Raw genomic sequence first — 13,671 nt, 5'->3', positions numbered from 1 at the left:
GTCCCACGTGCACAGCTCAGGCCATGCCCAGGAATTCCTTGTCTGTGCCTGGCCTTGCTGTCACCCCCTTGTAGAGGCTCTATAACCCCTTTGTGCCCCACTGCCCCACAGTTGGTCCCACAGCCCCCTGTGCAGCCCCAGCCCAGGTCAGGAGCATCCAGGGTGGGGAACAGCCCCTCTGATGGGATGCCCAGGGCAGTCCTTGGGCTTAGTCACACAAGATGGAGGGGGTAAAAAAGTGGAAGAGAATGAATAATGACATTTTTTGAATAACATAAAATCAGGAGGAGGAAAAGAAGTAAAATTATAAATGCGAACAGCCTTGGTCTCTCATGACATACACTATGAGCCATTGGCAAAGCAAAGCAAGGAGTCTCTGGCTGCTGAAAAGCATCCAGTCATCATTTTCCTCAGAGCATCCTTGAGCTCCTGGTTCCTCAGGCTGTAGATGAGAGGGTTCAATGTTGGAGATACCACTGAGTAGAGAACTGACACCACCAGGTCCAGGGATGGGTAGGAGACAGAAAGAGGCTTCAGGTAGGCAAATAAGACAGTGGTGAGAAACAGGGAGACCACAACCAGGTGAGGGAGGCACATGGAAAAGGCTTTGTGCCGTCCCTGCTCAGAGGGGATCCTCAGCACAGCCCTGAAGATCTGCACATAGGAGAAAACAATGAAAATGAAGCTTCCCAGAAATAGAAAAGCACTAACCACAATGAGCCCAAGTTCCCTGAGGTAGGAGTTTGAGCAGGAGAGCTTGAGGATCTGGGGGATTTCACAGAAGAACTGGCCCAGGGCATTGCCATGGCACAGGGGCAAGGAAAATGTATTGGCTGTGTGCAGCAGAGTGTAGAAAAACACAGTGGCCCAGGCAGCTGCTGCCATGTGGGCGCAAGCTCTGCTGCCCAGGAGGGTCCCGTAGTGCAGGGGTTTGCAGATGGCAACGTAGCGGTCGTAGCACATGATGGTGAGAAGGGAATACTCTGTTGTGATGAAGAAGACGAGAAAAAAGAGCTGTGCAGCACATCCCATGTAGGAGATGTACCTGGTGTCCCAGAGGGAATTGTGCATGGCTTTGGGGATAGTGGTGCAGATGGAGCCCAGGTCTGTGAGGGACAGGTTGAGCAGGAAGAAGTGCATGGGGGTGTGCAGGTGGTGGTCAGAGGCTACGGCGCTGATGATGAGGCCGTTGCCCAGGAGGGCAGCCAGGGAGATGCCCAGGAAGAGCCACAAGTGCAGGAGCTGCAGCTGCCTCGTGTCTGCCAATGCCAGCAGGAGGAAGTGGCTGATGGAGCTGCTGTTGGACATTTGCTGTCTCTGGGTATTGGCACCTGTCCAAGCAGAAAAAGCAGTAACAAGTTACTGTAGATGTCTCTGAAAAAAAAACTATGCCTGTCCTCATGTAAACCCTTTAAATCACCTCTTCTCATTCTCAAGAATTCTTTGGCTGGTCATTTTAGAAGTTCTGGAGAGGCCTGGCTCAGAAAGCTCTAAGGAATATCGAGCTCTGCTGATTTTCTGCAGGAATCAGTTGTACTCTACAACAGCAGATAAATAAATAGGAACTGGGAGTGATGTTTTTTTAAACTCATTCATGGCACTAAACAGCTTCTCAGCCTTGTCACTCACAGTTCAAACGACTGCACAGCACAGCTGTGGACTCATAGTTGTTTTTTGTTTCCTTCCAGTTGCTCCACCACAGGGAGTGGAGTTTTTAAGGCACAAATCCTTTGCATTTATACTCGTGTCTAAGAAAACCTGGCAGGTCCTGTGAATCAAAGGGATCGTCCATTCCTGCAGTGTGGGGCAGACAGTGTGTCCTTCAGCCCTGCTCTCAGCTGCCCAAGGCTGTCACCTCTTTGACCTGCAGGGCAAAGGCACTCAAGTGTTCTCATGAGGAGAAGCTGCACACTGCTGAGAGCTGGTGACTTCAGTTTGCAAGTGCACATCTCCAAACTCCTCATCCTGTCTCATCCTACCCAAGGCAGATCTCAGCTCTCCCCTCCCAGCCAGGGGCACACAGGGCTCATTGCAGCTGCCTGCACACACCTTGCAGCCCCACTGCCATGGCCTCGGTGCTGAGGGGCTGTGGGGAACACAGAGCTGCAATGGCACAGCTGTGCCCTTCAGGAAGGCAGCCTGCAGCACAGCAGGATCATCCAGGGAAAGAGCTGAATGTCCCAGAGGTGTTACATCCTCAGTGGAGAGTCCTGTAGACCCATTGCTTGGAGCTCCCACCTGAGGTGGGAACAAAGGCAGCATGAAGAGGAGGAGAAATGGGGAAATTGTGCCCCACTCCTCTGGACACCCCACAGGGACAAGCAGATGGGCAAAGGGAGTTGCCCCTCATCAGGGCTCTGTGTGTCAAGAGATGCCCCTGACCCCATGGCCTTTGAGGTAGAGGCTCTCCTGGCTATTGGAGGAGATCAGGGGCTTCTTCTGGGAAAAAATCAGCAGAGTAGGAGATGGCCAGAGCTGCCCTAACTGCTCTGCCACGGCATTTCAGCAGCAACTCCCTCTCACTCCCTGCCCAGGGCTCTGCTGCCTGGAGATGTCCCTGCCAGCAGCTGCTTCCCTGTGCCCAGGGCTGTGCCCTGGCAGTGCTCCCAAAGCCCATCCCAGCCCTGGGTGCTCAGCTCTGCCCTGTAGAGCCCTCCCAGCACAGGGCAATGCCCAGAGGCAGTTCTGGCTGTGCTGGGGTTTGGAAGAAGCTCAGAAATTCATGAGAAATGGAATCTCAGTGCCTTCATATGAGAAGAAAAATAAATTGCCATCTCCATCTGCCCCCCCAGCCCAAGGAGAGTGGAACACTCAAAGCACAGACTCTCCCTTCAGGTTAATGCTGCCTTGATGTCTTTATTAATGTAACCTTGGGTGATCTGGAGCTGTGAGCAGCTCTGACCCCACTGCACCCATTCACCTGCAGAAGGACCCTGCCCTGACAGGTGTCACACCTTCATCCAGATCTTATCCCTGGAGCACCCTGGGAGATCCCCAGGAAGGCTGAGAGTGCCCCTGGCAGCAGCAGAGCCCCTGCCCTGACACTCAGTCCCCTGAATGAAGGGACCCTGCTCGGACAGAGAAGCCCTGTGCACCCCTGGCTAAGCACCCACCTTCCCACCCTTGTGCCATCCCCAGAAGAAAGATTTCATGCTGTGTCTCTCTGATGATGCCACAGGTTGTCCTTGCTCTGGAGCATGTCCTCCTCCACAAAAAGGAACCCTGAGAGCCATCCTGCCAAATGTGAGCTGCAGCAACATGTGTGAGCTCTGGGAGAGCCCTCCAGCACACTCCTGTATCGCCCTGAACCCAGAGACTTACTGTGTTAAGGACTGTTCAGGTGATTCCATCAGTGAACTCTCAGCATTCTGACACTCCACAAAGCCTCTCATCAGTGTCTTACTTCTCTCCTCTGCCCTGGGTGTCTGCAGGGAGTGCCCTGAGCCCTGCTGGGCTGTGCACAGGAGCTGCTCCTGGGCAGAGCTGTCTCTCTGTAGCACTGCCCGCTTGCCAGGAGCTCCCTGTGTGCCAGGAGCCCGGCCCAGCTCAGCAGCACAGCAACAGCCCCTGGGGGGAATTTCGTGCTTAATCCCTGAACACCAGGCCCTGAGTGGAACTTGAGAAAACCTCTCAAGAATAGAAAGTCTTCTTCCAACTGCAAAGTTTCTTGTAGATTTAATGGGTCCCACTGAGGGACACAATGGAGAAAATGTCCCCAGCATTCAGTTAGAGCAGAAAACTGGAGGTAGTGATGAAAGGTGGGACAGGCAAAGTAAAGTTGGCTCTGATGGTGAATAAACCCAGATGTATTTAATCGAGAGGTCTAAGCCTTGACCTTGTAAAGGAAATATCACAGCCATGCCACCCAGCCCCTGGGAAGGCAGATCCTGTTCCTCCCTCATTCCTCAGGGCTCTTCGTGGGGCACTGGGATGTGGGGATGTGGAGATGTGAAAAGCCAGGGGCAGGATGATGGGGTGGCATCTCCCAGGCTGCTGAACAGGGTCAAGGAGTCATCCAGCTGGTGGCCGGTCCCCAGTGGTGTTCCCCAGGGGTCAGTGTTGGGTCCAGTCCTGTTCAACATCTTTATTGATGATTTAGATGAGGGGATTGAGACCATCATCAGCAAACTTGCTGATGACCCCAAGTTGGGAGGGAGTGTCGACCTGCTGGAAGGCAGGAGGGCTCTGCAGAGGGATCTGGAGAGACTTGAGAGATGGGCGGATTCCAATGGGATGAAGTTCAACAAGGCCAAGTGCCAGGTCCTGCCCTTTGACCACAACAACCCCCTGCAGCGCTACAGGCTGGGCACAGAGTGGCTGGAGAGCAGCCAGGCAGAGGGACCTGGGGGAACTGAGTGACAGGAAGCTCAACATGAGCCAACAGTGTGCCCAGGGGGCCAAGAAGGCCAATGGGATCCTGGCCTGGAGCAAAAATAGCGTGGCCAGCAGGCCCAGGGCAGTGACCCTTCCCCTGTACTCTGCATTGGTGAGGCCACACCTTGAGTGTTGTGTTCAGTTCTGGGCCCCTCAGTTCAGGAAAGATCTTGTGGGGCTGGAGTGGGTGTACAGAAGAGCAACAAGGCTGGAGAAGGGGCTGGAGCACAAGTGCTGTGGGGAGAGGCTGAGGGAGCTCAGGTTGTTCAGCCTGGAGAAGAGGAGGCTCAGAGGTGAGCTCAGCACTGTCTGGAACTACCTGAAGGGAAGTTCCAGCCAGGTGGGGGTTGGTCTCTTCTCCCAGGCACTCAGCAATAGGACAAGGGGGCACGATGGGCTCAAGCTCTGGCAGGGGAAATTTAAGTTGGAGATGAGAAAAAAATCTTTATAGAGAGAGTAATCAGGCATTGGAATGGGCTGCCCAGAGAGGGGGTGGATTCACCATCCCTGGAGATTTTTCAAGTGAGATTGGACATGACACTGAGTGCCATGATCTGGTAAAGGGACTGGAGTTGGACCAAGGGTTGGACCTGATGTTCTCGGAGGTCCTTTCCAACCCAATAGAATCTATGATTCTATGGTTAATGAGGCCCCAGGGCTGCAAGGGTCACTTGTCTCCTCATGCCATCAGGGGCACACACAGCAGCCATGGCCAAAGTCCTGCACAAGTTGGCTCTGGCAGGGCCTTTCAGCTTCTGCACATCCCTGTCTCCTCTCCAGCCCAGGCTGTCCTACAGTGTCCAAGCCCTGCCCCTTTCCCTGCAGGCTGTTGTCATCCCCCCGGCTGCCCCAGGTCGCTGGCACCTTCCTGCACTGCCATCTCTACCTCCTCCCTGCCTCTTCCTTGGAATACAAAGCCTTGGGCTGATCCAGACTTTTTCTGGGGGCTGTGTTGCACCACAGCACTGCTTTTGGAGAGAAACGCCTTTCTCCCCATGTTTAGTTTGTTTCTCCCCAGGTGCCCTTGGTGGCATTATTTTCTGTCCTGTTGTTTCTGCTACTAAAAAAAAGCTCCCCCATCTCTGAACCCACCCTTCAAGCACTCCTGTGGTTCTCCTCTACTGTCCTCGATCTCCACATCACTGGGCCCTTGTTTCTCAGCATCTGTATACAGGTCATTGCTTGAGGTCCCCACATTCCTACCTTGGAGATCTCTGGTCCCTCTCCAAGGTGTGTAGCCATGTGTAGTGGTTTTAGCCAGGCCTCTAATTGGCTGGCTCAGAGAATCTATGTGGATTGAGAGACAGCTCTCACCTGACTGGGTATCCAAGGAAGTATTTCATACCAGATGACACAAACTTAAGATATGTGTACAGCAGTGGGAGGTGTTAGGTCAGTTCCATCATGGCTGCACTAAGAGGAGGACGTCTGGCAGCTCCTCTACTATGCCAGGCCCTGCTCCGGCTGCTGCTGCTTGTATTTTGTTTGAGTTCAGGGAAGCAGAAATATTTTGTTGTTATACTTTCTCTTTCTGGCAGGGTGTCTTTTAGAGTGCTTATAAATCTGGAGTAATGGGCTTTGTATTAACTGGGGAGTGGGAAGTTATTTCTTGTTATACATAACTTGTGTAAGTGTGTGTTATATTGTAGTTTTCTCTTACTTTTCTCTTTTCCATATAAATACATGTAGTTAGTTTCAGCATAAACCTGGGTTTGAGGGGGTTTTTTCCTTCCTCTTCCTCTTCTTTTTTTCCCTTGGCTGGCTGGGGGAAGGAGGAACCCTTTCACTCTGTCCTGGACGGCTGGTGTTTTACCAGCTCAACCCAGGACAGATGGGGAGGGGGATTTAATTCCAGGAGACACTGCTGTGGTGCTGAGAGACTCCGTGGCTTCTCTGCCTGAGTCTTTACTGGAAAGGTCTCTCAGGCCTCTGTGCTCAGGGAAAGCTTGAGGGAGGAGGAGAGCCCATCTTGGCAGGAACCTCCTGCAATGCCAGAGGGACAAATGGCAGTGTGTGCCCCTGCAGGGGCCTCCCCTGGCCATGGCACAGGCTGGGAGCTGCCTGGCTGGGAGCAGCCCTGTAAGGCAGCTGTGGGTGGGCAGGAGCTGGGCAGGAGGCAGCCGTGTGCCCTGGCAGCAAGGGAGGCCAGGAGCACCCTGGGCTGTGTGACCAGCACAGCAAGGACGTGGGTCATCCAGGTTGCTGAGGCTGAGGAAAGCTGAGGAAACTGCTGTGGTGTTTAGCAATTATGTCACGTTTAATTCTTGTGTCTTAGCCACGAAGAGAAACTTTCTGTGGCTCTAAATCTCACCATTTCTTCGTCCCCCAAAGAACACAAACCTGATGAGTTGTGACTCCCACTCCAGTGGCACTTGCTTGTTCTTATATACCCAGAGCACAGGGCTCCCTTGACTCAAAAAGTCCTTGGAAATGATGGACTAAGGACACAGGACAGGCTGTGGGGATCAGTTGCAGGGCATGCAGGGATTTGGGGTGGTTGTGAACCCGGTACAGGACTCAGCACTTGACCTTGTTGAACTTCATCCTACTGGCCTGGGCCTATCGGTCCAGCCTGTCCAGGCTCCTCTGCAGAGTCTTCCTGCCCTCCAGCAGATCAGCAATCCCACCCAAACTGGTGTCATCTGTGAACTGACTGAGGGTGCACTCAATGCCTTTGTCCAGATCACTGATAAAGATGTTTAACTGAACTGACCCCAGGACTGAGCCCTGGGAACACCCCTGGATGTAACTCCATTCCCAACCACTCCCTGGGCCGGTCCATCCAGGCAGACTTTTACCCAGTAAACAGATACTGCAGAGGATGTTTGATAAGGATCCTGTAACTCCAGAATATTTGGGATAAGTGCATATTTAGCTCTGCACAACAGATCATTATGTTCACTTTCTCTCTTTTCCTCCCTCTATGGTCCAAGGGATCTTGTGACCTCAGTGTGTGACTCACTGTGTGCAAAGAGCAAATATGGACAGAATCTGGGGCAGGGAGTGTTTGGGGGGTCCTGGGGATCTGGGCTTGACCCAGAACGTGCTTTCCATTGGTCTAAGACCACCTGCTGCAGAAAGTGGACTTCAGTGGAGTCAATGTGGACTTTATACAGAGCAGAGCAATGAGTTGTGTTTTTTACTGAGCTGTCCTTCTTTGTCTTTTGCAGCTCTTTCTCCAGTAAAGCAGGTGGAAGTTGGTGCCAAAGAGCTGAAACCTGCAGGTCCAGCCTTTAGTGGAGGAAGCTCAGATTTGCACAAGAGTGCTTTGAGTCCCGGGCATTTGATGAGGGAAATGGTGGGGTGGGGAGTAGGGATAAAGTCTGATTGACTGTCAGACATAAAGGATCTTGATTTTTGTATCTATTTAGACTGCATTAGGAGGTGCTTGAGATCAATATCAATTGAGGATTGTTGATATTAATGTATAAATAGGAAAAAATAAACAGGACACGAAAGATTTTTTTCTCTTTTTTATTTTAATATAAGATATTCACTTTGAATATGCTTCTGAGATCTGTTTAATTGACCACAGAAGACTTGAAAATTTAAAAGTAAATTGTTCTCAGGGGCTTGTCTGGTTAGGATGCCATCACTGCAAAGAGGCCACGGAGGGAATGAGCAGACAAGGAGACCATCCCTGGTATAGGGGGAGCCCCTTATACCGAGCTGGGCTGTGGACTGATGGTCAGAAGAGCTCAGGCACAGCAGCCATCAGAGGGCTTGATCAGAAGGCTCACAACTTAGGGATCTTATTCAAGGTAGATTAACAGACAGTTCTCATAGCTCATAGTAGAAGCAGTTAGTTCCTATTAGTTCCTATGACATCACCTCACATCCTGGTAGATCTAGATCTGACTCACTGTCAGGCAGTAATAACCACACCTTTTATGCATTCTCACATCTAACAAGCTATCACATAATTGGTTAACCAATTCACCTTGCATACACCACAGCCTCTCACTGGTCACAAGCCACCACACATACTCCAGGGAGCTCTGTTCTCTTTAAGGTAGAACTCCAAACCCCTTTCCTTAAGGGATGCACTTACACTCACCCCCACACCCTGGTGCTTGGGAACAATATCAATTAGAGATTGCTACTACCAGTGTGTAAACAGAGAAAAAAGTAAAAAGGAAGAAAATATATCTTTCTTAATTTTTCCTGTCACTTCAAGAAACTCACTTTGAATACACTTCTGAAATGTGTCTAATTAAGCACAAAAAGTTGAAGACTTAATGGAAAGTTAGTCCCAGAGGCTTTTCTTGTTGGAGTGTTTTGCATGTTAATGAGCCCTCTGGCACTGAATTCCTGAACTGAAGATCTGAAAACTGAGCCAGCCTTTAGAAAAGTAAAATTCTTTAGCAAACCTCCAAATTCCTGAGGATGTCAGCAAGCCCCACTCAGGCCAGCACTGAAAAGAGACCCTGAGGGAATGAGCAGACAAGGAGACCCTCCCTGGGGCCTGGGGAAGCAGCAACTCAGAGTCACTGGTACAGGTGGAAAATGGACTGTGGAATGTGGCTGTGAAAGACCTGGATGAGCTTTGCCAAGCAGGACAGCCAAGCCCTGCCACCCATCCCCTGGGAATGGGGCTCTGTTCCCTCACAGGATGCTCATGGCTCTCCAGGGAGAGAGTGAGGGGTGTGGAATGGGGAGAGCAGGAGAGCAGTAGGACACCTCCAGAGCTCTGTGGGGTGGGTGAGGAGGCAACAAGCCCTGGGGCTGTAAGGAACTGGTGTCTTCTCATGGTTGTCAAGAACAAGGTCAGGAAACTGCCCTGTTGCAGAAAAACCCAGTGACCAGCCAAAGTGTGGGAGAGCAGGAGGGGCACAGCAGTGTCCCTTCCACAGCCAGGCATCAGGGACACACCTGAAGGACCAGCAGAGCAGGGTCTGGGCTGTGTCTTTGCTGGACACCCTGGGCAAGGGGCCCCAGGGCAGCTGTCACAGCTCAGCCCCTGCAAACACCATTCCCAGCACTGGCCTCTCATCCACCCTGGACAGGTTGTTTGTCCCTCCATGAGGACACCAAATGAGCAGCTCACAAGGCCACACTGCCATTGTACAGAGGAGACTTCAGCAAGCACAGGGGGTGTGGGGGGAGATGTGAAAGGGAGGAGGGAGACAGAAATGCAAAGATTTCTAGTTTTAACTGTATTAATTAAAAGTTATTAGCTGTAAGCGCTTCCAGACAATCAAATCCTTATGTCCCCAACACTGTCTGTTGACTTAACGGACACCCCACAGGTTGAAAGGGGTTCTGACCTCTGATATGAAGCCACACTCCAGCCAGGGAGAGAATTGTTAGCAATAAGTGCCTCCAGAAACATGAGAGCCTTATGAAAGCAACACTGCCTAAGCACACGGCCAGCACACAGGTCGGAAGGACTTCTATCCCCTGCTATTGAGGCAACACTTAATAGCAACAAAAGAAAAGAACCTTTCTCGCGATGGCTCCCGAAATAACATTTATTAATACAGGTACGTGACAAAGACTATCTGGGTTACTTAGTCGGTGACAACATTCAGCTTCAGGATTGTACAAAATACCCCCCAAAGACACCGGCACAACACACATTTCAAGGGCCACCCCAGCAGTGTCCCACTCCCATAGCAAACTTAACAGAAGATTACTAAACAGAAACACAACAGTTCAACACCACCACTAAACACACTCAATAACCCAAAAGAAAAGCAACAGGGAAAATAGAGCCCCTTCCCATTAACACACATACACCCAGTGAGCTATAGCAAATTATAATTAATAAGGTATAAGAAAATAAAGTAAGAATTCAGTTGCTTACCCCTGCAATGTTGATGGAATCGGGAAGACAGGGTAGCTCTTAGGTTGCCCTCCCAGAGGTGGAAAATTTCTCTCCCCCAGTTGCAGTTAAACTGCCCTTCTTTTTATATCTTTTTTTTCTTCACCAGGTGATTGTGTGACTGATAGTCAATCTGTTGGGGGTGTTGGTGGTGATGCAGATGCCTGAGGGGGTGTCTGGGTTTAGCCTCCTTCTTTTACCAACCCTGGACTGCCCTCCTCCCAAAGTCTTCCCAGCAAAGGGAAAAAAAATGAAAAGAAAAGCAAGAACTCAAAAGAAACTGAACTGCATTAAAACAGAAATTATATTTTCTAACATCTACAACCATGTATGCAATTTGTACACACTATTTGGGGGCCCTCCCCCAGGTGAAAAGGGAAGACTGAACGGGTAACAAGGAATAAGGAGGGACAAAACCAAACCAAACCAAAGGAAACAGACAAATACAATCAAAAGCTTTAAGAAAGGAGGAGAACAGGCAATGATACAATCTCACCATGTCCTGGGCTAGGAAACCAACTGAAACAAGGGACCGTCCAGGTTCCTCCTGCTCCTCCAAGCTTTGCTGGAAGAAGCAAGACTAAACCTCCTTCTATCTCCCCTCCTCTTCTGTTACCTGGAAAACACCTGTGGAATACTTATGTAATATCCACTTCCTTAGTTACTGCTGGTTACTGAGGAAGCTGTGGATCAAACCCAGGACAGGTGGGGTGGGCCCTTGAGCAGTCATAGAAGACATCTCAAAGGAAGGCCAAGTATTTCTTAACACTCCATCCTTTGTTAATCTTATCAGTTTGCCTTGTTTTGTCTTCTGCGGGGAGCACCCCCCAGAGGGGCCTGAGGCATCTCCCTCAACCCATCAGGCCTTATCAGCTCATCACTCCACAGATGGTTGTCTGGATATCTCAAACTTGGGATCTTGGATGCTCTGGGAGGTGTCCAATGAGAGGGAGGTGCTGGTACAGCTCCTGCAGCCCAGGAAACCCCAAAGGGCCTCACTCAGCAGCGCTGTTTGTAGGCTCATCTACTGGCTTTAGTCATCTGCCAATCTCCTCCCTGTCCACAATCCAAGATAGTAATTACTGGAATGTTTCAGAAGTCCAGTAATCATAATACTTTTCAACTTAAAATGTGATTCCAGCAAGGAATGTTCGAGGCCTAAAAAGGGAGGACTGACTCTCTCTCATTTTCCTCCTCAGTTAATCAACAGCATGAACAAGAAGGGGAAAACTGATCTAAAAAGTAGCTTATGAAAACAAAGAGCATGAATGTCATTGTGCCACAATAGGAGATTTCAGGCACCGGGGGGAACAAAATCTCGCAAAAAGTGGTCCAGTTTGTTAGAGGCACAAAATGTATCTGGGAAAGAAGGAGATGATGACTGTAGGTGACACATATTCCCTGAGCCAACAGCAGCCCCATGCTAAGGCTGCTCCCAAAACCAGTGTGGGGCAGGTCATGAGAGAAGGAGGAAGATGTTTTTCTGAAGGTTGGGAAAATTCCCCATTCCAGCTAGGGAAAACTTCATTGGCAATATCTGGTTTTCCTAGTCCCCTTTCCATGGAAAGTTTATGTCCTCCTGTCCCCTGTCACCTGCTTGGACCCCTGTGACTGAGAGTGTTTGTTTCTCTGGTGCTCATTGAAGCTGTGCAGGCAGCTCAGAGGGGTGACCCAGGCAGGTGTGTGTGCCTCTGGCTGCATCCCACTGCCCAGCTGTGCTCTGTGCTCTGGGAAAGGGCAGGAATGCCATCTGCTGGAGGGCAAAGCCGCTCCTGCCTGCAGAGCCCTTTCTGCCTGCACAGGGGAAATGCTGCCCAGCCAGGGCTGCTTTCCTGCTGGGCAGAGAAAAGGACAGGCCAGAAGGCAGGGTAGGGGCATGTAGCTGACAGGGGCATTTGCAGTCAACCAGAAGGGGCAGTTAGGAGAAATCTCACTGGGATAGTGGAGGTTGTTTCAGAAGTCACATCCAGCATGTGCTGGGGTTTAATCTGGTGCCCACACATGACCTGGGCACATGCCCTGCTGACACACAGGGCTATTCAGAGACACAAGTCCTTCCCTTGCACACACAGACAGTTCATTGCAGCAGGTGAAGTGTCTCCCTGGGATCCTGCTGCCACTGCCAGAGCCTGGAGGTACCTCAGCCCTGTGGAATTCTTTGCATTTGCTCTCCCACTTGGACCCACCAGATTCAGCAGTGGTTGTTGGTGTTTGAAGTCCTCGGTATTTATATTGCACTGCAGGTCAAGTCTCGTGAATTCTGAGAGGCAAAGAGATGGTCCCTTAATGCAGAGAGAAGAGCTGCTCTGCCCACCAGTGCTGTTCTCAGCTCCCCTGTGCTGGCAGCTCTGAGCTGGATGAGCATCACACTCCACTGTTCCCCCCAAACAAAACTGCACACTGCTCAGAGCAGAGGAATCCAGGACTCCAGGGCCAAATGGCAGAATAACAAACTCCTCACTTTTTTCATCTTTTCCCTCCCAGACTGACACACAGAGCAGTCATTGCAGTTGCCAAGCAGCATTTCCATGGATTTAGCACTGAGGGGTTTTCCATGGGGATCCAAGGCAGCACAGAGATACTGAGGGAGAGCTGTGCCCTTCTGGAGGGCACCCTGCAGCCCTGCAGGACACCCAGGGAAGCAGCTGAATGTCCTGAAGTTGCATGGAGGGGACTTGGGCACTTTGCTCCCACAGGCACATCCCCAAAGCAGGACCCAAAAGATTTGTGTCTGAACATGAACTGAACCTGCCATCCCCAATAACGAGAACAAGGACAGCACAGGCAACAGGAAATGGCAGTGAAATGCCACAATGCACCTGCCAAGGGAGGAGGGACACACAGAGACAGATGGAAATCAGGGCCTTGTCCTTTCCTGGACTCTGCTGCTGCAGGGCAATGCACACCTGAGCCCCCATGGGCCTGAGGGCAGGGACTCTGCTTAGGCTGGGAAAGGAGCCCGGGGAGGAGCTGATCAGGGAAGGCCTGTGTGCCACAGGGACAGCAGGGAGGTGCCCACATGGCCCTCCCCAGCAATTGTGGCAGCAGCTCCCTCTCACTCCCTGCCTGTCTCTGCTGTGAGGAGCTGTTCCTGCCAGCAGCTGCCTCCCTGTGCCCAGCTCAGCTCCCTCCAGTGCTCACACAGCCCATGCCCACCCCACTGCCCAGGGGCAGCTCTGCATGTGGAGGGGCTGAAGAGCAGATCCCAGACAAGCTGATGTGGCTGAGGAGGGGAAGGTGTTCTGAGTGGATGTGCTTCCTGAGAAGTGTCCTTGGAAATGGCAGAAGCTCGAGGTGAATCTGAGAGAAGCCCAGAGCCATTGCAGCTGAAGGACCTGCCCTGCCCTGCCCATCCCTGCCCTGCCCATCCCTGCCCTGCCGTGAGGGGCTCACTCTTCCCACCCACACATTTGCCCAGCAGGGTCCTGGGGAGCTCCTTGGCTGGGCTGAGCTGACCCTGGCAGGCAGCAGAG

At 51.4% G+C, this 13,671-nt stretch overlaps 1 protein-coding gene across 1 annotated transcript; it reads right to left on the bottom strand.

The window, feature by feature from the left end:
• Nucleotides 1-342: 342 nt before the first annotated feature.
• LOC139684096 (olfactory receptor 14A16-like) lies at nucleotides 343-1,308 on the bottom strand. Its single transcript, XM_071579696.1, has one exon. The coding sequence runs from the start codon at nucleotides 1,306-1,308 to the stop codon at nucleotides 343-345; it is 966 nt and encodes a 321-aa protein (XP_071435797.1).
• Between the last annotated feature and the right edge of the window lie 12,363 nt (nucleotides 1,309-13,671).

The sequence above is a fragment of the Pithys albifrons genome, chromosome 31 (genome assembly GCF_047495875.1).
Source record: "Pithys albifrons albifrons isolate INPA30051 chromosome 31, PitAlb_v1, whole genome shotgun sequence".
In the NCBI taxonomy this organism is placed as follows: Eukaryota; Metazoa; Chordata; class Aves; order Passeriformes; family Thamnophilidae; genus Pithys; species Pithys albifrons.
This window is presented reverse-complemented; position numbering and strand designations above follow the sequence as displayed.

Excerpts from the sequence above, each read along its gene's own strand:
- LOC139684096 (XM_071579696.1), bottom strand. The coding sequence starts at position 1,308 with ATGTCCAACAGCAGCTCCATCAGCCACTTCCTCCTGCTGGCATTGGCA.